Here is a 20,783-nt window from a genome sequence, read left to right as displayed (position 1 = left end):
GAAGATCTGAATTCAAATCCAGCCTCAGGCACCTAGTAGTTGTTTGACTCTGGACAAGTCATTTAACCTCTGTTTCCTCAATTATAAAAGAGGGATCATAATAGCACCTATCTCCCAGGGTTACTGTGAGGATCAAATGAGGTAATAGTTATAAAGTGCTTAGCATAGTACAAGGGGAAGCACTGGAGTCAGAAGGACCTGAGTTCAAATCCAGCCTCAGATACTTACTAACTATGGGACCCTGGGCAAGTCACTTAGTCCTGTTTGCCTCAATTCCTCCTCTGTACAATGAACTGGAGAAGGAAGTGGCAAACCACTCCAGTATCTCCACTATGAAAACCTCAAATGGAATCATGGAGAGTGAGATACGACTGAAAAATGACAACAACTTAGCACATTAAATGGCACATAGCAGTGAGAAAGGAATTTATAATTTTCATATTAATCAATATGATATATGTAATGAATACACTAATTTAGTTTTCTCAAGAGCTGCCTCTGGCTTGGGAGTCAGAGCTCACAATGCAGCCCTAAAATGATTAATCAAAACTCTGACTACGCTCAAAATCACTAGACCTTAAGTGAAGTGAATCAAATATTGTAGAACCTGTTCCAGTCACAGAAGTCAGGTTCTGTACTTATGGGGAGGTGGACACACCCCAAAGGCTTGGCCCCAGAATTCTTGTATTGTGGGACTTAGGTGTTTCTTGTGGGAAACCACTGATTGTTTATCATTGTTTATAATTCCCACCTCCTTCCCCAGTTGTGACTTAAGTGTATAACCTATGTTTTACTTCAGCAAAGAGAACATTCCTCACTCTGAAATTAATTAATCAAATGGCTACCTGATTACTGGTACTTTGTCTCTGGCCTGCTGTTTTGTCATTCTCAGGTTAGAGACCGGCTCAGTAAAATCCAGTTAACAGTAAGCACTATATGAGTGTTTCTTTCCTCCCCTCTCTCCCTAATCTTATGTACAGCAACAGGAATCATGTCTCTCCGGGGCATATTTGAGTCAAGTCACACCCCTCACCCACTCCACATGTCCCACTCCTTCTCAGAGTCCTGCAGGGCCCCTTGACTATATTGCATTCTTTAACAGAAAATCTGGCCATGGACATTAAGTCTTCCAACTAATAACCCTTGCCTCTGTCACCTGACAGAATCATAGATCTCATAGATGAGTCTAGAGCCTGTCTGATCAACCCTGAACAAGAATCCCCCTCCCCACACCAACCCCACCATCCACCATAAACTGCCTGACAATTAGCCCTTTCACCTCTGCTTGGGATTGAGTAGAAACTTACTGTTTCCTGGGGCAGTCTATTCCACTCTTGGACAGTTCTGATGATGGGGAAGCTAAACTTTTCATCAAGCCTAGATTCCTTTTTGGAGTGCCTCCCCCCCCCTTTTTCTTCATTGCTCCTGGTTCAGCTCTCTGCAGCCAAAGAAAGCAAGGCTACTCCTTCCTCCATATTACAGCCTTCCAAACACTTGAAGACAGCTTTTCTGTGCCCCATCATACATGCTCACAGACAGGTAAATACAGAACATGTTCATGACAAATACAAAGTGATGATGGGGTCACTAACAACTGGGGGGTCACTAGAGATGACATGGGGGCTGAGACTTGAAGGATTCAAGAGGTGGAGGTGTAGAAAGAGCACACCCCAAGCGTGGGACAGCCTGGGCCCAGGAACAATGATGGGAGATGGAATGCCTGACATAGGAAACATCAACTAGTTCTGTTGGCTTCAAATGTAGTGTTTATATGCAATAAACCTCAGTAGGCTGGAAACAAATTGGGAAGGACTTTAAATGGGAAATAGAGCAGTTCATATATTTTCTCAGAGACAATTGGGAGCCATAGGAGCTTCCTGAGACCAGGAGTGACATGGTCAGAACTGTAGTTTAGGAATACCAATTTGGCAGCTGTGTGGAAGAGGAAAGAGGGGAAGAGATTTCAGGCTAAGAGAACAATTAGGATCATACTGCAACAGTCCAAGGTGAAAGGAGATGAAGACCTGAACTAGGGTGATGGATGTGTGGGCAGAGAGAAGGGCACGAATGTGAGAGATGTTGTGGGGGAAGAATTGACAAGACCAGGCAACTGATGGGATGTGGAGGGGACAGTGATTTCCAGAAGGCAAACTTGGGTGACTGGGCATGGAGAGATGGCCTCTATATCAGGGGAGAAGAGACTCACAAAGATGAAATCTTGTGTTCTTGGAGTTCAGAAGCAAATGTATCCTGGGTATAGAAGACAGTAGGGGGGGATATGAGGGAGAAACAGAGAAGCTTATGAGTCAATGGAAGCTGAAAGGTGCATGACTGCATGGACTAAAGCCACTGGGAACAACAGCTTCAGCATGGAGCTAAGAAGAAGAAGAAGAAGAATTGCTAGCGTTTACATGGAACTTTCAGATTTGTAAAATACTTTATAATATTAAATCATTTCATCCTCACAACAATGCTGGAAGGCAAGGTGCTATTATTATCTCCATTTTACAGGAAACGGAGGTAAGGGGAGGTCAAGTGACCTGACCCAGGGTCACACAGGTAGTCAGTGTCTTAGGAGATCAGGTCTTCCTAACTCCAAGTCTAGGCCTCTTGCCCACTACACCACCCAGCTGCTTCTACAAGCAACAGTAACCGAAAATCCTTAAGTGTGAGCTGAGAGAGGGAGTGGGCAGAGGATAAGGATCACTGAATTGACTGGACTAATATGCGGCAAAAATCTAGGAATGTTTCCTGCAAGAGGTAAGACATGAGATGGGAAGCAGTCTAATAAGGGGGTGGTTTCTGTAAAGGATAGAGGTCTAGGTAGAAGGTTATGTGCAAACTCAAGTGTAATGATTTGAGAGGGAAAAGGGCCAAGTTTGCAGAGAGAGGCAAGTGAGCTTATCTGACCAGGAACAAAGGCTGAAGGGCAGAAATGGACACTGAAGAGTGTCTAGTTGAGTTTCTTAACACCTGGCGTGGGAGCCCTCCAGCCATCTGGAGAAGGCAATGGATGCCTTCTCAGAAGCATTTTTTTATGTCGCAGTCATCAACTCTGTAAAACAATCGAAGAAAGTGATACACAAATATGAACTACAAGTATGTATATGTGTCAGATCTCATGAGCTTGAAGCAACTTCAAAGATCATTTAAGTCTTGGCCCTTGGTCCCTAGAAGGGGCTACAGCAGAACACTGCAAGGTAGGCGGCATCGTGGATGCACACGGCTGAGAGTGACTCCTCACTTGGGTGCTTACTAGTAGGGTGGCTCTAGGCAAGTCACTGAATCACTTTCAACCTCAGCTTCCTCATCTGTAAAATGAGGTTGTTCAAGCCCCCTCCAACTCAAAATCTATGAGCGATCAAGAGCTGTTTCCTCTGCTCTCATCCAAGAACTTAGAAGTCTCACAGTTTGCCTGGAGAGTAAGAAGCTTACCGTCAACAACTCTTCTTGTATCATTGCACTGTCACATTTCTCCAGGTCAGTCCTTTCTCCGCTTCCCTCAATAATCTTTCTTCTTCTCAATCAATCAACAGGCATTCTGAAATCCATGTAACCTTGGGCCCTTCCTTCTTGTTCTCATCTATCTATGCATCAGAACCATGTTTTTAAATGCACAACATTACAAAGGAAATCAATTATGCTGAAACATAATGATAAAAAATAATTTAAACAAGTTCACAGACCCCTCAGGTTAAGAATTCATGGTCTGTGATACAGAGTGAAATGAGCAGGACCAGAAGAACATTGTACACAGCAACAGCCACGCTGTTTGATGACTGACTTTGATAGACTTGGCTCTTCTCCGCAATGCAAGGATCTAAGGCAACTCCAAAAAACCCATGATGGAAAATGCCATCCATACCCAGAGAAAGAACTATAGAGTCTGAAGGGAGATCCAAGCACACCATTTGCTCTCCTTTTCTTTTGTTGTTTTGTTCGTTTCTTCTTTCTCATGGTTCCTTCTATTAGTTCTAATTCTTCTTTACATCATGACTAATGTGAAAATGAGTTTAATATGAATGTATAAGTAGAGCCTGTATCAGATTGCGTGTTGTCTTGGGGAGGGGGGAGGAGGAGGAGGGGAAGAAAATTTAAAATTCAAAATCCTGTGGAAGTGAATGTTGAAAACTAAAAAATCAATTAATTAATTAATTAACTATGAAAACAATAACAACAACAACAACAAAAGAATTCCCAGTTTAGTCCAACCCCTTTCTCTTGCAGAAGGGGAAACTGAGCCTCAGAAGGGGGAATTTAGGGCAGTAGAGCAGGCTACAATAAGATATTGGGGCTTTGCTGGCACAGGAAGGGAGAGGAGAAGTCAGAGAGCACTTTGCCTGAAAGAAATTTGGCATTTGGGTCCAGTAGGTGATAGTGAGTCAAGAAGGTGAAAATAGTACAGGCAAGGAAATGAATGTGATCTTGGGAGCACCTGGAAAGGCTTAGCCTCCACCTGGTGCTGGTGCTATGTAGGTAAGAATCAGACAAAGCTGCCCTTTATCGGGGGCGGGGTGCAGGGGAGGGCGGTAATATATCAAGAAAAATAAGAGCTAAGTAAATGCAGGGTGGCTAGGTGGCTCAGTGGGCAGTGAGGTGGCACAGTGGATACAACACTGGGCCTGGAATCAGGAAGACCTGAGTTCAAATCCAGCCTCAAACACTTATTAGCTGTGTGATCCTAGACAAGTCACTTAACCCCATTTGCCTCAGTTTCCTCATCTATCAAATGTGCTGGAGAAGAAAATGGCAAACAACTCCAGTATCTTTGCCAAGAAAACCCAAAATGGGGTCACAAAGAGTCTAACAAGACTGTACATGACTGAAGAATAACAAATACAGAATATTAATAACAAAAATATTGGCTAGCATCGATACAGTGCTTCAAAATTTGCAAAGCTAGCTACACATTATCCCATTTGATCCTCACAACAATAAGGGGAGGTAGTTTAATAAGAGCATAATATAATGTAATAATAATAATATAATAAGAGCATAATAATGCTCTTATTATCCTATTTTATGGTTGGGGAAACTGAGGCAAACAGAGGATCAGTGACGTGTCTAGGGTCACACAGCTGGATACTGACGGAATCAGGATCTGAACTCAGGTTCACCTTGACTCCAGGTCCCACACTCTGTCCACTGCAACATTTAGCTGCCTCTCTGAGGCAAAAATACGATGGAGATTGTCCTTTTGTTGATGGTATATTTTCCTTTCTACAATGTAGAATTTTAGGGGAAGGGGCACATTTAGTAAGAAGCATTTGAGTTGAGTTTTGAAGGGAGAGGGATTCAGTCTGGTGGAGTTGAGTGGAGAGTGCCTTGTAAGCAGGAAGGATGGTGAATGGGGAGCAGCCAACAGGTCGATTGGTTTGTAGTGCGGGCATAAAGAAATGGGAGAAGAAACAGATGGGTTAAAAAGTAAGAAGTGGAGGAGAAGGAAAGGGAGAAATGAGACAGAAGAGAAAGAAGGGACTGGAAAGGAGAGAAAAAGACTCCAAATGGCAGAACTCTAACTTTCCTTGGATTTGTAAGGAGGTGGTGACAGCTAGTATTTGGATAACTGGTTCTGGGGTCTCAGGGCTGGAGCTGCCTGATTGGGGTGGTCAAGTGCCCAAACCACCAATGCTTCCAAGCTGTTTCTTAAGAGTGGCCCCTGCCTCAGATTCTTATAATCTAGCCACTGCCCAGATTCTTATAATCTAGCCAATAGCTCACTAATGTTCAGATGCCTTAAGAGTCTGCCCAATATGACAAATGTTCTAATAAACCTTGTCTTTAGCTGAAAGAAGGCTTGGGCTGAATTCTTTTGGGCAGGACTCATGTGTTTTGATTTTGGGGTGCCAGCACCCCTAAACCTCAACATTTTGGTGGCCCATACACGGAAACTGCCTAACCCCAAGTTCTTCTTCAGTCAAGACTGGAAGGTATGTAAGCCTCCCCCACCTTCTTTCTTGCTCTGCAGTTGGGGTCACTCTCCAAGCACCAAGGCTTGGAGGTGTTTTATGGGAGACAGTTATGAAGCTCTCTCACACTCGGCCTGACACTCTAAGTCTCTCAGTCCACTGGGTTGGTTCGAAGCCATGGACCTGGGTGCACCTTCCGCAGCATAGAGGACAGGGATGGATGCCCTATCGGGAAGTGTATGCTCAATTCTATTAATTCCCTCGGCACTAGGGAATTGGGGAAAACTGCAGTTGCTTTTTAGTTCCCTGAGGCTTACTTACTCTCCTCCACACTCCTGAATCCTCCTTCATGGAGGTTACAGAGAAAAGCTAGAACAGCTAAAAACATCTTAGCAGATTTTGGAGGTTATGTGATAGATCATTAAGGAGTTTTGAAACTCTTCCTTACAATCCTAGCCATTCCTTTCTCCCACTCCTTTCCCTTGAGTCAAGAGGGTTTCTCTTAACCCCTCTCATAGGAGATGAGAGTTTCACCCTTTACCCCTCACCTTTGATTTTGCCTTCCCCCACCTGGGAAAGGAAGGAGTGGGAAGGGGCAGGAACTACATCATGAGGTCCCATGGCAACGGCCGTAGGCCCTAGGGCAACCTTTGCCTGGAAACATCACCCAGGTTCAGCACATCCTGCTCAAGGCAAAGCAGCTGGCCTCCAAACTTGGGTAAGCATCCTCTTCTAAATTTGTAGTTTTGATGTTGATTCTCTGTGTAAAGTAATTTGGAAATGCATTTAACAAAACTGAAGTCATCTGATTGATAATGGGTTTGTTTCGAGTTTCAAATTGGTGAACTTCTTGTATCAGTTGTCTCAAGCAACTTGTCATAATTTGGTTACTGCTAAAATAATTTGGCTATTGTCGGTTATTGTTTTAATGTGCAAACTCGCCAAAAAGATTGTTTGGGTTATGGCTTGCTGAGAATTTGAAAGTGTACAGAAATCTCTAATGATTGACTTTTTACACCAGAACAAATTTAAGTTTGAGATGTAAATCCTGGAAAAGTTTTTCCTAAACTGTGATTAGTGAAACTTGCTGTGTGAGGTAAAAGCTCCCAGGATTTTATTTTGAGTTGTCTGATGGATCATAATAATCCATCGATAATCAACAATCAACCATCTGAGAGAAAAGTCACAAGCTACTAGAGAATGTGATACTGGTGGGAAGTCCGCATTGGGAAAAACTGAGAGGACAATTTTAGCGTCAGTCTAAGATGGGATCCTCCTGGCTCAGTTTCCCCATTGTGTTCCTTTGAAAGGGAATGTTATCCACCTGGCTCTGTGGTGGATTTCATACTGCATGGTTGGAAAACTGAATTATCTGAATCCAAACAGGGCTAAGGACACTTTATCCTGTTATATCTGGGTCCTGCAGTCTTTTTGGTCAGATTTGTGTCTTCCAGATTACAGGCCGTTCACCTACAGTTGGTAGCAAAGAGTGAGTACCAGCCAATGTCCCTCCATTGTTCCCTGGATGCAGCCTGTGCTCAATTCCAGTTAACCTCCTCTTTGGGATCCCCTTGAGGCAGGTACAGCTCTACACCCCTTGCCAGTAGGAAGCAGTTTCAGAAACCAAGACCTTCACCCCTTACTCCCAAAAGAATTTGGGTCCCATTTGTTTGAGGGGGGAAATGATGAGGATGGGATCTGGACCCCAAAAAAAGAAAAATCCTGGACTTTCCCACTTGGCCAAATCTCTAGTGTTCACCTGAGGCTATAATCCCATCAACTGGCCTTTCATTGTGGCTAAACCCAATCTCTGTTACTTTTAACCTAGCCTGGTCCTCCATTGCCTTACCTCTCTAAGGCCCCTGGCCACTTCCCACCCTTAATCCTAGCTAGGCTCCATTCTCCCTTGGCCATGTGGTCCAGGTCCCTGGCATTCTATTACTCACAGTCCTCTTCTCCTCCAGACTACTTGGCCACTCCTAGGTCCCTCCCACAGTCTTTCTGGATATGAGGTCCAGCTTGTCTCCATTAAGTTGCTGAGAGTCTTATAATCTAGTCAATAGTTTACTAATGTTCAGAATCCTTAAGAGTCTGCCCAATGTGATGGATGTTCTAATAAACCTTGTCTTTGGCTGAAAGTGAGAAAAATAATGACCCCATTCACACCAAAAGATTTCTAGTAACATTTCTGAGTAGTAAAGAGCTGGAAACAAAGTAAATGCTCCTCTACTGGAAATGGCTAAACACATTGTGCACATGAATAAGATGAGACATTACCGCAACTCTAAAAAATGAGAAATCTAACGAATGCAGAGAATCATGGGAAGATGTATGTGAACAGATACAAAAGGAAGTGAGCAGAACAACATAAGAATCATTCCAACATTGTATATATACACAATGATTAAAAAAATAAAAGAGAGCTGAAAGTGAATGCTATGAAATTAGCCCCAAAGAAAAGCTATGGGAGGGCACCTTCTTTCCTTTCTTGTGGGAATGGGACACTGCAGATGACATCAGACGCTTTGGGTGTGTTAGTTACCCTTCTATTTTATTCTTTACTCAGTATGATGGCTCTCTGGAAGAGGGAGGAGGAGCAACTACATTGGATAATGTAGGCAATGTGGGGAAAAAAGATACCAATAAACAAGCCCTTAGAAAACAGAACATTCTGACCAAAGCTGTTGGAGGCATGGGGTGGTGCCCCAGGGATATCCTACCTCCATATCTGGAATCCTTCCTGTGCCCCCTGTTGGAGGGGGCAGCAGGAGGGGCTATTGGAGGGTAAACATAGAAGTGCCCTGTGCCATCTCTAGCCCATGTGGGGAGAAGCCTTGAAGCAGGAAGCTAGCAGAATATAACAGGGGAACACACACTAAGCAGCTATTTAACAGTGGAGGAAGAGGAGGCTTCCAATACGGGGTACCAGAGTGAGGGGCACGCCTCAGTGAGAACAGTCCTGGTTCAGGGCCCGGATTTCTAATTTATTTATTGGCAGTTGTCATGTCCCTGGTGGGGCTTGTCAGGAGTCCAGGGGGTCCCTCTCACAGTAAGAGTAGCCAGCAACCCCAAGGAAGTCACTGGAAGGGGGAGGAAGGGATGGTGTCTGGTCCTGATCAGTGTTGAACTGCTAAGAGCAGGAAAGGCCAGGCAAGGATCAGCAGCAGAAAGGATGCCAATGCCTGGGGAACGGATCCTGAATCGAGGGGGATGCCAGGAGGGGCTGTGAGCCCACAATCCTGATAGGGCTCCAGGCAGGCGGCAAAGGCCATGGCATGGGCCACATAGGTCTGCTCCTGCACGCCATGGAATAGGTGGGCTTGGGGACCTCTTGCAAAGATGACCACGTCTTCCCCTCCATGAGTCTCTGAGCTCAAGGGCACAGCTGCCTGCTGTCTGTAGGACAGGTCCTCTGAGGAACCATGGAAAAGGGAAGAATATGAGGGTACCCTAACTGAGTCTGTAGGAAGCACCACACCATTCCACCCCCCACCCCCCACCCCTGGGGATCACAGCTCTAGAGCTAAAAGGGACCTCAAAGGCCATCTGCTCCACACCCCTCATTTTACAGAGGAGGAAACTGAGGCTTAGGAAGAAACCACTTGCCCAAGGGCACACAGGTAGCAAGTAGCAGAGCTAAAATATGACCCCAGATCCCCAGGGCTCTGACCACTGTACCACACTGCCTTGAATTCAAAGCTCAGCTCCAGCATTCTCTTGAATGTGAAGCTATTCCTGATCTCCCCACTCACCCCCCAATTACCTTCATTTTGTAAACACTGTGCACTTCCTGTTCCCCCTCCCCACCCAATAGAATGGAAGCTCTGGGAGGGCAGGGGCTTTCACTTTTTTTTATCTGTGGAGTCCCAGGGCCTGACACGTGGTAGACACCGCATAAATTGTTGAATGGGTTGATATGGGGGTCGCTATGAGCTCTCTCCCCCCTTCCCCTTTCAGTAGAACAGAAGCACCAAAAGGCAGGGGCTGCTTGGTTTTGTCTTTGCCCCCCAGTGCCCAGGACAGTTCCTGACACACAGCAGCTGTTTAAGGAGTGTTTGTGAAATGGAATAGAATAGAGGGGCCCCCAGAGCTCTCTTGGCCTCTATCAGGACAAGAAGCCTAGAGCCAACACCTCCTCCGCCCAGAGCTTGGGCTCCTGCTGCCTCCCAGCTTCCCTGTGTGCTTGCCTCCCACTCTCACCACTGATAGTGTCGTTGACATCTGCTCTACCACCATTGACCTGGCTATAGCCAGGTCCGTTGCCGTATAAGATGGAAGTATATGGTTTTTCATCTTGTGCCTTTTGGGGAGCCAGTCCTGAGGAAAGAGATCCAAGAAGAGATGATAGAGCAGGATCAAGGATAGAGCTTGCTCCAAAGGGCTCCCCCTGCTAGGCATCTGGGGCAAAGTTGACTTTAGGGCACTGGACAGTGATAGATGGAAATGGGAAACCTATAACCTGAGCATGGATGCCCTCTCTTGCCACCCTCGCAGTTCCCTACCAAAGATGGAGCTGCCTCTGTAGGTGTAGCCACCGAAGGAGAAGACATGGGAGTGGTCTGCAGTGACGACAATCAAAGTGTCCTTTTCATTGGTCAGCTCAGTGGCCTTTTCAATTGATGAGTCAAACATGATAGCTTCTGTCAAGGCCAACTGTGCTTTGCTATCATGGTGGCCATGGTCAATTCGGCCTCCTAAATGAATACATACAACCAGGTCAGTCTCTGTTCCAAAAAGCAACCCTTTGCCCACACTTTGGCAGCCTTCTATGTCTTCCCACTCATGGTCCTTGGTTTATTTTGCTTCCTTCCCAGGGTGACTTGGGCCAGGTCACTTCACTTTCATGGTCTTCAATTTCCTCATCAATAAAATGAGGGGTTGGATGAGATGGATTCAGAGATCCTCTCCAGCCTTTGACCTATGACTGCTTCCCATCCTCCTTCCTTCACAGTGTCAGGAGCAGCCTCACAGAATCATCCCAGGAGTCTCTTGGACCCGAGTTGACCCCAACTTACCTTCCACAAAGAGGTAGTAGCCTTTGGAATTTAGGCTGAGCTTTTGAATGGCAACCTCGGTCATTTCCATCAAAGAGGGGTCTTCAGAAGTATTGCGTTGTATGTCATATTTAGTGTCCCCGGGTTCAAAGAGGCCTTGGAGAAACAGATCTCATTTCAGGCTTCAGATACTGAGACCACTGCACAAACGTACATTCCAATTCCGTATTTCCCCACTTAGGCTTTGCTAGCTCAGCCCAGTCAAGAGCTTCATACTGACGATAAGATGCTGGAGAGACCACAACCTAGCAAAACAGACTACCTGCAGGAGGCGCTAGAGGAGAGGAAGGCAATTGTGTCTATTACCCATGATCCGTGTCACTGTGGGGTCTTCTGCTGCACTCAGCAGCTGTTCACGGTTCCACACATATCTGGCACCCTGAGAAATACAATCACCATCAGCCTTGGCTGTCCCGTCCTCTAGCTCTGGGAGCCTCGACAAATGGGGCACTCTCCATCTCTTGGAATTCCTCTCCACCCAACCTCCAGCACTGAAACAACCCCATCACCTACCTGGGTGTCGTTCAGCCATTTCTCTACAAGGTTCTGATCATCCTTCCTAGTTCCACTCTGACTGCCAAGGGTTGGGTACTCCGGATCAGGGGTTTTTTCTGGAAACATGTACTTGCGGCCCCCACCCAGGATCACCTGGGAGAAAATGGGGAGAGTGCCGTGGACCAGAGTGGGCTCTAGGGCTCTGGGACTGGCCCTTCTCTTTCTGCTGCTCAAGACCCAAAGTCTGACTCACCTAACCACACCCCTACAAGGCCATTTATGCCCAGCATTCTCTCTCCCATCATTCCTTGCATTTCCCCACCTCAGCCTGAAGTTTTCCCATCGATTCCTTCCTATCCCTTCAAGTTCTCCACTGACCCACATAGACTCTCTTCCCAGAGAACCTCATTAGGTATCCCTAGCTTTTCAGCACAAAGGGGAAACTGAGACAAAAGGGCACAAGGAGACTCCCCCTGCAAGTCTCATTCTCATGTTGATCCTCACCTCCCCCAAGAATCTCAGCATCTCAGAATTAGAAGGGGGCCCAGAAGCATCGAATCCAATTTGTGCCTGAGTAAGAAATCCCTCCTGACTGCCACCAACAAGTTTTCATGCAACCAAGGAGGCCACTTGAGGCCTCCTGGGATAGGGACCTATCAGCTCCACGGGCAGCCCTCCCACTTTGGGAAAATTCTCAGCAGCAGCAGATTTTCTCGTAGGTCAAACTAAGTCTGTCCCTTTACCACTTCAACCCCTTCTCTCCAAACCCCTTGGCTGTGGCCACCCAGGAACTCCCCAACTTCTGCCCTGGTGATCTTACGTCAATGTCCACATTGGAGACCATCTGGGAAGCAATGTCCTTGCAGCCACTCTCCAGGGCCTCCTCAGTCATGTCAGCATCCGAGTACCACTCCCGGTTTACCACATGGGCGTAGGTGCCAGCGGGTGAAGCATGCTGCACCCGGGTGGTGGTCACCACTCCTACTGACTTCCCTGAGGGAATTCAGACCCCAGGCTCAGACCCCAGGGCCATCCCTTCTCCATAGACAAAATGAACAAATGGTCCCTACCCTCCAGGACCCATATCTCATGGAGGGCTTGGTGCACAGGAAGACAACAGGCAAACAGACACATCTAGACAGTATTAAGAGAGGGTCAACAACTAAGGAATAAGGAGAAACTTCCTGTCAATATCACCTGAGCTGAAGTTTAAGGAATCTTGGAACTCTAAGAGTTGGAACGAGGCCTGAGTGACAGCCAAAGACATGGAGGTGGGAGATGAAGGGCAGAGTTTAGAGAACAGCCACTAGGAGGATTTGGCTGAACAAGAGTGCATGGAGTGGAGTTGTATGAAAAAACAAACCTAGAAAGGTAGGCTAGAGCCAAACTGTGAAGGGCTGTATGTGGCAAGAAGAGTTTCTATTTATTCTAGAAGCCTAGCAAGTCAGCGAGCACGGGAGCAACAGGTCAGACATGTGCTTTGGGCACCTAAGTGGCACAGTGAATAGAGCACTGCACCTGTAGTTAGGAAGACCCAAATTCAAATCCAGTCTGAGGCATTTACCAGCCCTGTGATCCTGGAAAGTCACTTACGTTCTATCTGCCTCAATTTCCTCCTCTGTAAAACAAGGATAATGATGGCACCTTCCTCTCAGGGTGGATAATCTGTGTGAAATGCTTTGCCAACCTCAAGGCTCTATATACACACTAGCTATTTATCCTCAACCTCGTTATTTTGGCAGCTGTGTGAGGGATGCATTGGAGAAAGGAGAGGCTGGAGGCCAGAAAATGAACAGGAGTTTGTTGAAGTAGTCCAGGTGAGAGGTGATGAGAGGCCAGACTAGGGTGGGACTGTGTGGGTGGAGAAGAGGGGTAGGGGTCTAAGCCACAGAGTCTGGTGATTGCTTGGCTCTGGGAGGGAGAGTGAGGAAGAGAGAAGAGCTGCGGTTGGGACCCCGAAGGGGACAGGATGCTGGTGGTGCCCTTGACCGAGCAGCTGACTTGGGAGGAGAGCTGACTTGGGAGAGGCAGGTGACCAGCAGCCTCTTGACCCCTGCTCCCCATCTCACCTGCTTCCTTGGCTCGCTTCAAGACCGAGAAGACCTCATTGCCCCAAGTGGTGTTGCACTGATTGTAGCGGGCAGCAGCACTGACTCCGATGGTTCTGTAGTTGCCCTTCACACCACAGAGGTAGGCAGTGGCTGTGGCTGCACTGTCGGGTACCTGCCTGTCTACGTTGTATGTCTGTGTAGAGGACAGCTGGGTAGCTTCTGGGCAGCTGGTAGAGGAGCCCCCAGGCCCTCAACCAAGCCCTCCTGACCCAGCAGAGCAGGGACCACCCTCCCTTAGGCTGGCTCATTAATGGAACCGGGTCATATGCACTCCCATCCATTCTAGGGTTCCCACCTCATGACCCCCAAAGCTCTCCTCCCTTCTTTCCTTCCATTTCCCAGGAGTGCTCCATCAACAACCCCACCAAGGCTCTTTTCCTGTAAAGAAGCCCAAGGAGACATGCCCAGGGTCACAAAGGTCACAGGTATTAGAGGGATGAGGGGATCCCAGGTCATCCTGACTTCAAGGCTAGTGCTCTATTGATCTAGGGTTTTCCTTCACCCCCTCCTCCATGATGTACCTTGGAGAGAGCCACATAAGGGAACCCATCCATAGCCAGTGGGATTTCAAGATTTCCATTCAGATTTCCTTTCAGTATACGGGTGGCCGTTATAGTGGGCACTCCCATCCCTGTGCATAGCCACGACTCAGCTTAGGACTCAGTCTGTCCCTAGTCTGAGTCCCAGGGCAAACATTTCCACTTGGGAGGTGGGATGGAGCCATAGAGACAAGATCTCAGAGTACAGTTTGGGTGGGGAAGTGACTTCACTGTTGGGACTGGGAGTCTATCTGGTGTGGGCATTGTGGGGAAGTTTGGCTTGGACAGGAGGTCTATCTGGGCTAGTGTGGGCATTCTGGGGAAGCTTGGCTGGGACAGGGTGTCTATCTGGTGTGGGCATTCTGGGGAAGCTTGGCTGGGAGAGGGTGTCTATCTGGGCTAGTGTGGGCATTCTGGGGAAGCTTGGCTGGGAGAGGGGGTCTATCTGGGCTAGTGTGGGCATTGTGGGGAAGCTTGGGTGCTGCTTGTGTAGGGGCTGGGCTGAGATGGGGTTTGGGAGTGGGAGATTCATATCAGCCACCACACTCACCATCCCCCAGGAAGATGATAAGGTTCTTGGCTGAGGTCTGGATGGGCTCTAGCTTCTGGGCTGATTGGAGGGTAGCTTTTGCCTGCTCATTCCAGAAATTGGGGTTCTCTTCTGCTTCTGTGGGGACAATGCCAGGGAGCTTAGGGGTGGAGGGTACACCCCTATCCCTCACCCCCAAGGCCTCTGGGCCCTGGTGCACCAAACCATTAAAAATCAGATCAAGGGGCAAATGTTAGCACAAGAACAGCCCTTCAGACCGTAGCCTGCTAGAACTAGGGCTGAGACCCTGGAAACCATCTGTCCAGGCCTCCTGTCTCACAGATGAACAAACTAAGGTCAGACTTACTCAAGTTTGTGCATAGCCTCAGATCCCTCAGACTCTACATGTGGCACACTTTCCACCATACCCTACTATTCTACACCCCCCACACACACATTTTACACAGGAGTAAACTGAGACCCAGGAGACAGAAGGAGCTTGGTGAAGATCATACAGCTAGTAAGCAGATATCCTCTAACTATTTTCCTAAGCGCCTTTACCCTTCAGCAGATATCCAAGGCATCTCTGAATTCCTCACATCACCTTGCACTCCCCCATTCCTGGGGTCCAATAGGTCCTCACTTTCCTTTAATAGCCACTAACCACACATCTTCCCCATCTTTGGTAGGTGCGCCCAGATTTATCTCAATCCCAACCCCTGGCCCAGTGCCATTGAGTAGGACCCTCTCCCTGGTCCCTTTGTATTACGGAAGCCCCTTGGAGGGGATTACCTGGGATGACACCATCTGCAATGTGGAAATAGAGTCCCACCAGGAACAAAGCAAAAGGTCCCTGCATTATGAGGCCAGACAGAAAGAGAGAGATTTGTGGTGTCTCTCTGGGACACTCAATTGCTTAATAGTTGCCTATGGGGACTTTGGCCCACAAAGGAGCTATTTGCTTCCTGGAAGATATTATGGTTCTGTGAATACCCCACCCCCTGGATGGTCCTGGCCACACCCTGGCCCCTGAAGAGATCTCCTGGCCTGGACCCTTCTATTGAGGAGCCAAGATGGTGGTGGGTGGTGAGAGCATTCATCTGACTGGGGAGAGAGCTGTCCCCAGTTCCAGGTCTAGTGGCTTCAGCTATACCCAGCTATTAGAACAGGAATTAAGTCTCAGAAGCACCAAACGTCACACTGGAAAAAACAATCCTACATAGGGAGCAGAGGATCACAGCTTTAGAGCTGGCAGGGGCCTCCAAGGCCATGCACTCCAACCCCCTCACTTTACAGATGAGGAAACTGAGGCTGAGGAAAGTGAAAGTGATTCCTTGCCCAAGTCATAAGCGTTCCAGGAGTCACACCCAGATCCTCTTGATTCAGTTTAGGCGTGCAGAGACCCCAAAAATATGAAGTTACAGGGCAGAGTCATCTGGAAAGAATTTGTGGACTCAACCCATCTTCTAGTCAAGTGACAATAGTTTATGGTGACACCAAGTTCCTTAGGGACCTTGCAACTTAATGGGGGTGGTACTAAAGGGTATATAGGAAAAGTTAAGTGAGTGGTGTGACAAGCATGCTTATTAGGTGCTGTGGTGGGCAGTGTCAAGGTGTGGTCAGCCCTTGAAGGAATATACACTCTCTTTGTACCTTGGGCTCAGGCAGCATTCACTACTGGAAACCCTGGGGGTGGGGGAGCTTCTAAGGGGTGTTTTTGGTCTGCTACGTTAGTAAGTCAACTAGTGGTCATGGTCATCCTGTTTGTAGGAGATAGCCTCCAGAGTTGATGTCTATGACTTGACCTCTGGAATGTATAGGTTAATTGTGGGAATCAGTACAAGATAACTCTCTCTTTACCAGGAGGCTCTGCAGGGTCAGCTTGTTTCTGTAGCAGGGAGGGATAGTTTGCCTCACTGAGACCCACTTGTGAGTTATTGCCAGAGATCGGGTCTTTTGGACTGCAGAGAGATATGGTTCTAGGGCGAGGGCCCAAACACCCTGACACTCTGCTTCCCAAACCCTGGCTCTGTCCCTGCTACCTCATACCCTACACTAGTGGCAGGGCCTGGCTTCCATTTTAGGTCTCCTGTTTCCAAACCTAGAGCTTTCCCAACAACTCTTCCAGCACTCATCATCCAGGCCACAGCCAGAACAAACCTAAGTGGGGGACAGCCACATGGCAAGTTAGGAAGACTGGCCTCAGCCACTTGCTAGATGTGAGATCCTGGGCAAGTCATTTAACCTGCTTCAGTTCCCTCATCAGCAAAATGGGGATAATAGGGATAACAGTTGCACCAACCTCCCAGAGGTGTTGTGAAGTCTGAATCAGATTATGTACACAAAGGTGTTTTCAAACCTAAATGCTAGCTATAATCGTTATGGTGTTCCACTATCAATATAATCTCATTATTATCATCATTATTAGGCCCAGGGGCAGGCCGAATAATGGTCCAAGGACCACATGTGAGTCAGCCTCTGGGCTCCACAGATGCTGAGATTGAGAAGGGGTTAGTGCTGTGAAGAATGTCAGGGAAGGGGGTAGACAAGTCAGGGTCAGCTTTCTTTCACCCTGAAAGCTCTCCATGACCTGGCTCATTCCTACTTTTCCAGTCTTCTTCCACTTCTTCCCCACCCCTCCCTTGTCGACACTGGCTGAGGGCTGTTCCTTGAAATGACTCCATCTCCTGACTCCATACAAAGCCTCTGGTAGTTTCCCTGGTCCTGGCACTCATCTCTGCCTCCTGGATCCCCTGGCTTCCTTTGCGCTGGGGCTCCCACAAAAAGCCCTTCCCAGTCCTCTCTCATCTCACTGCCTTCTGTATGAGTTAGTCTCCAGTTGATCCTGTTTCTACATCATTTGTCCAGAGTAACTTGCAGCTTCTCTCCTCCGTTAGACTCTGGGGTCCTTGAGAACAGGGACTTTCTTCTGCCGTTTGTTTTTTGGTATCCCCAGAATCTAACACAGTGCCTGGCACACAGTAGGCATTTAATAAACGCTGGCTGGCTATGTCCCTCTCCTTTGTGGCTTTAACATACGAGCCCTTTTAATGCTGACCTCCATGAAATGACTGTCTATGAATGTTGCCTCCCCTGCTCTGCTCTCTCTGTTTGTCTCTCTGTCTCTGTTTCTGTCTCTCTGTCTCGGTCTCTGTTTCTCTGTGTGTCTCTCTGCCTCTGTCTCTCCATTTCTCTCTGTCTCTCTCTGTCTCGGTCTCTGTCTCTGTGTGTCTCTGTGTCTCTCTGTCCCTTTCTCTCTCTGTCTCTCTCTCTTTCTCTTTCTTCCCCCAAGCCCTTTACAAACTGCTTCAAACCTCATCATTCAGCCCAAATGGCTCTAATGTTTGAAAGGGCCTCTTAAATGCCAACTCTACTACCCTTTCTCCAGCCTTGACCTCAACATTCCACACTGCTGATCACTCTCCCCTGGATCCTTGGTCTCTTCTCTGGATTTTGCTAACACTGCTCTCTCTCTCTGCCCTCTCTCGACCTACATGACCACTATCTCTCCATCTCTTTTGCTGGCTCTTCATCTAGGTCATGCCTGCTAACTCTACGTGTTCCCCAAGGTTCTGTCCTCAAACTCCTTCTCTCCTCCTTTACTATTTCTCTTGGTGATCTCCTAAGTTCCCATGGTTCAGTGATCATTTCTATGCAGTTGATTCCCAGATTCATGCATGCAGGCATTCAGGCCTCCTCTTTCTCCTTCTTCAGAGCCAGGGAAGAGAAAGGCTATTCAAGTTATCATTCCATCATGAAGATTCTGGTTGAGGGAGGAATTTCCAGGCGTGGCCCCAGTTTATTGAGCTAAGAAACCAAGGCGTTGTCACCCTGGCCATTAAGGGACTATGATCAACGGACCCTTGTTCAGTGAGAGAAGTTCATTGGGTGCACAGTGATAGCAACAGGTTGATAAGCTGGGTCCTGGCCAGTGTCCAGAGGCCAAAAATTCCCTGATGGTCAGACCCAGGCCCCACCTACTCTGAAGCCACGTCAGCTGGCTCTCTGCGTCTGGGACCTGTCCTCTTTCTGGTCCACCTCTTCCCCTCCAGTACCACAGATCTCATAAGAACTGAATTGGTTTAGAAGAGGCCATAAAATCAGGAGCCCCAAGGGTTCCTGAGTCACTGCCAGAATCATTCTTGGGCCCCTGGAAAAGAAAAATGAATACTGGTGCTTAGCAGACACTCCTGCAGTAGAGTCCCTAACAACCCTGGCAGATTGCATTATTATCATCATTTTACAAAGCAGGAAACTGAGGCTTAGGCAGTTTGAGTGACTTGTCTGGTCACACCTGGTAACCATCAACAGCTCTTCACTCCACTGCCTCCAGACACCCACATCTCCTCCATCCCGGAAAAACCTTCACTAGGTTCCATTTCTTGTGTCTACCCTCCCCTCGTTCTTTATCTCCTCCTTTTTTCAACTAAACTGCTTAAAAAAGTTGTCTACACTTGATGCCTGTTCTTACTGTCCTCATTCTTCTATGCTGCTGCTTCCTCCTCCTCCTCCTGCTTCTCCTCCTCCTCTTTCTCCTCCTTATCCTCCTCCTCCTGCTCCTCCTTCCTCTTCCTCCTCCTCTTCCTTCTTCCGCTTCCCCCTCCTCCTCTTCTTCTTCTTCCTCTTCCTCCTCTTCTTCTTCCTCTTCCTCCTCTTCTTCTTCCTTTTCCTCCTCTTCTTCTTCTTCCCCCTCTTCTTCTCCTTCCTCCTCCTCTTCTTCTTCCTCCTCTTCTTCCTCCTCCTCCTCCTCCTCTTCTTCCTCCTCCTCCTTCTCTTCTTCCTCCTCTTCTTCCTCCTCCTCCTCCTCCTCTTCTTCCTCCTCCTCCTTCTCTTCTTCCTCCTCTTCTTCCTCCTCCTCCTCCTCCTTTCTTCTTCTTCTTCTTCTTCTTCTTCTTCTTCTTCTTCTTCTTCTTCTTCTTCTTCTTCTTCTTCTTCTTCTTCTTCTTCTTCTTGTTTTCCACAATGGTTACACCAGTTCACTACTCCATCAATAATCCATTAAATGTATCTATTTTCCTGCATCCCCTCCAACATTTGTCATTTCTGATAGGTGTGAGGTGCTACCCAGAGTTATTTTAATTTGCATTTCTTCAATCATTAGTGATTTAGAGCATCCCTCCAGGCTCACTTCCCTAACCTGCATCACAATGGCAGGCCAGATCTACAGAGATGGGAGTCACTATTTCTACCCTCAGGATTCTAGGGGTTAGCTGAGGATTGAAGTTTCTAGTACCATTGATCACAAGTCCTCACTGCTGTTCCCCATTATCAATTAGAATCAGCTGAGCTCCATCAGCTTTTATCAAAGCACATTTACTAAGGCTGTATAACAAGAAAAAATGTTACGACATACACACGCACACACACACACACACACACACACACCCCGCAACTCAGGAGTGCAGCCTCCTCCTGCACACTCCAAGTCCCTGGGGAGAGAAGGCTCAAATGTAAAGCACAAAAGCCAGTTTCATCTCTGGATCCTTGATCTCCTAAGACCAGGGAAGAACAAACACAAAAGGAGCCATGTGCTCACAGACACATGGTGGCCAGACGGGAGAGAGAGAAGCTTCCCCTTCCCTGACTCAGAGACACAAAACAGACACCAGGAAGGGAAAAAAGTGAAAGATAGGCAGGTTATTGCTTTTGTATGCAAAATCAGTTGGAGCCCAGAGCCTCCTGAGAGGAGTCCTGGCTCCTCTGCCAATGAGGAGACTTTTCTTCATCATTTAGTACCAATCCTTCAGGCATCCATGGCTGGAAAAAATGTTCCCTCTGTTTTCCATGGGGTCAGTCAGACTGGAACCGAGCAGAGAAATATCTGCATGTGCTATAGGGACTGGGACCTCCTTGGCCAACCCCCCATTGCACTAAACAAGTGTCTGTGCCAGGGGGTAGGAAGCTCAGGCACCAGAAAGTGGGGAGCTCACCAATCTTCCTGTAGGAAGTGACATCCAAACTGAGTGTGACTTAAGCAAGGAATCTAGCAGAAAGTTGCCAGGTTCTCACCCTTCCCTTTTGCTCTCATGGCTGCAGCCCTAGCCTAAGCCTTACTTGTGTATGACCTAGGCTATTGGTAGGCTGTCATCCCTTGCCAATCTGGTAGCTACATGGAACAGTAGATAGAGTGCTGGGCCTGGACTCTG

General features: G+C 47.6%; 1 protein-coding gene across 3 annotated transcripts in view; it reads right to left on the bottom strand.

Moving 5' to 3' along the window:
- Window positions 1-8,880: 8,880 nt before the first annotated feature.
- ALPI (alkaline phosphatase, intestinal) overlaps window positions 8,881-20,783 on the bottom strand; it is a 22,130-nt gene continuing 10,227 nt past the window's right edge. The window contains exons 1-11 of one of the 3 annotated variants that reach the window (XM_020980771.2): window positions 15,430-19,104; window positions 14,659-14,775; window positions 14,091-14,200; window positions 13,528-13,702; window positions 12,279-12,451; window positions 11,477-11,611; window positions 11,270-11,342; window positions 10,925-11,059; window positions 10,412-10,603; window positions 10,110-10,226; window positions 8,881-9,321 (exon numbers count right to left, since the gene is read on the bottom strand). In XM_020980771.2, the coding sequence (XP_020836430.1) occupies window positions 9,026-9,321; window positions 10,110-10,226; window positions 10,412-10,603; window positions 10,925-11,059; window positions 11,270-11,342; window positions 11,477-11,611; window positions 12,279-12,451; window positions 13,528-13,702; window positions 14,091-14,200; window positions 14,659-14,775; window positions 15,430-15,496 (1,590 nt within the window). In that variant the 5' untranslated portion in view covers window positions 15,497-19,104 and the 3' untranslated portion in view covers window positions 8,881-9,025. Of the gene's footprint in view, window positions 9,322-10,109; window positions 10,227-10,411; window positions 10,604-10,924; window positions 11,060-11,269; window positions 11,343-11,476; window positions 11,612-12,278; window positions 12,452-13,527; window positions 13,703-14,090; window positions 14,201-14,658; window positions 14,776-15,429; window positions 19,105-20,783 lie in introns of those variants that run through there. The other 2 variants (XM_078154659.1, XM_078154660.1) reach the window with 2 other exon arrangements.

Source organism: Phascolarctos cinereus, unplaced genomic scaffold (genome assembly GCF_003287225.1).
Source record: "Phascolarctos cinereus isolate Bilbo 61053 unplaced genomic scaffold, phaCin_HiC Scaffold_5;HRSCAF=322, whole genome shotgun sequence".
Taxonomy (NCBI): Eukaryota; Metazoa; Chordata; class Mammalia; order Diprotodontia; family Phascolarctidae; genus Phascolarctos; species Phascolarctos cinereus.
This window is presented reverse-complemented; position numbering and strand designations above follow the sequence as displayed.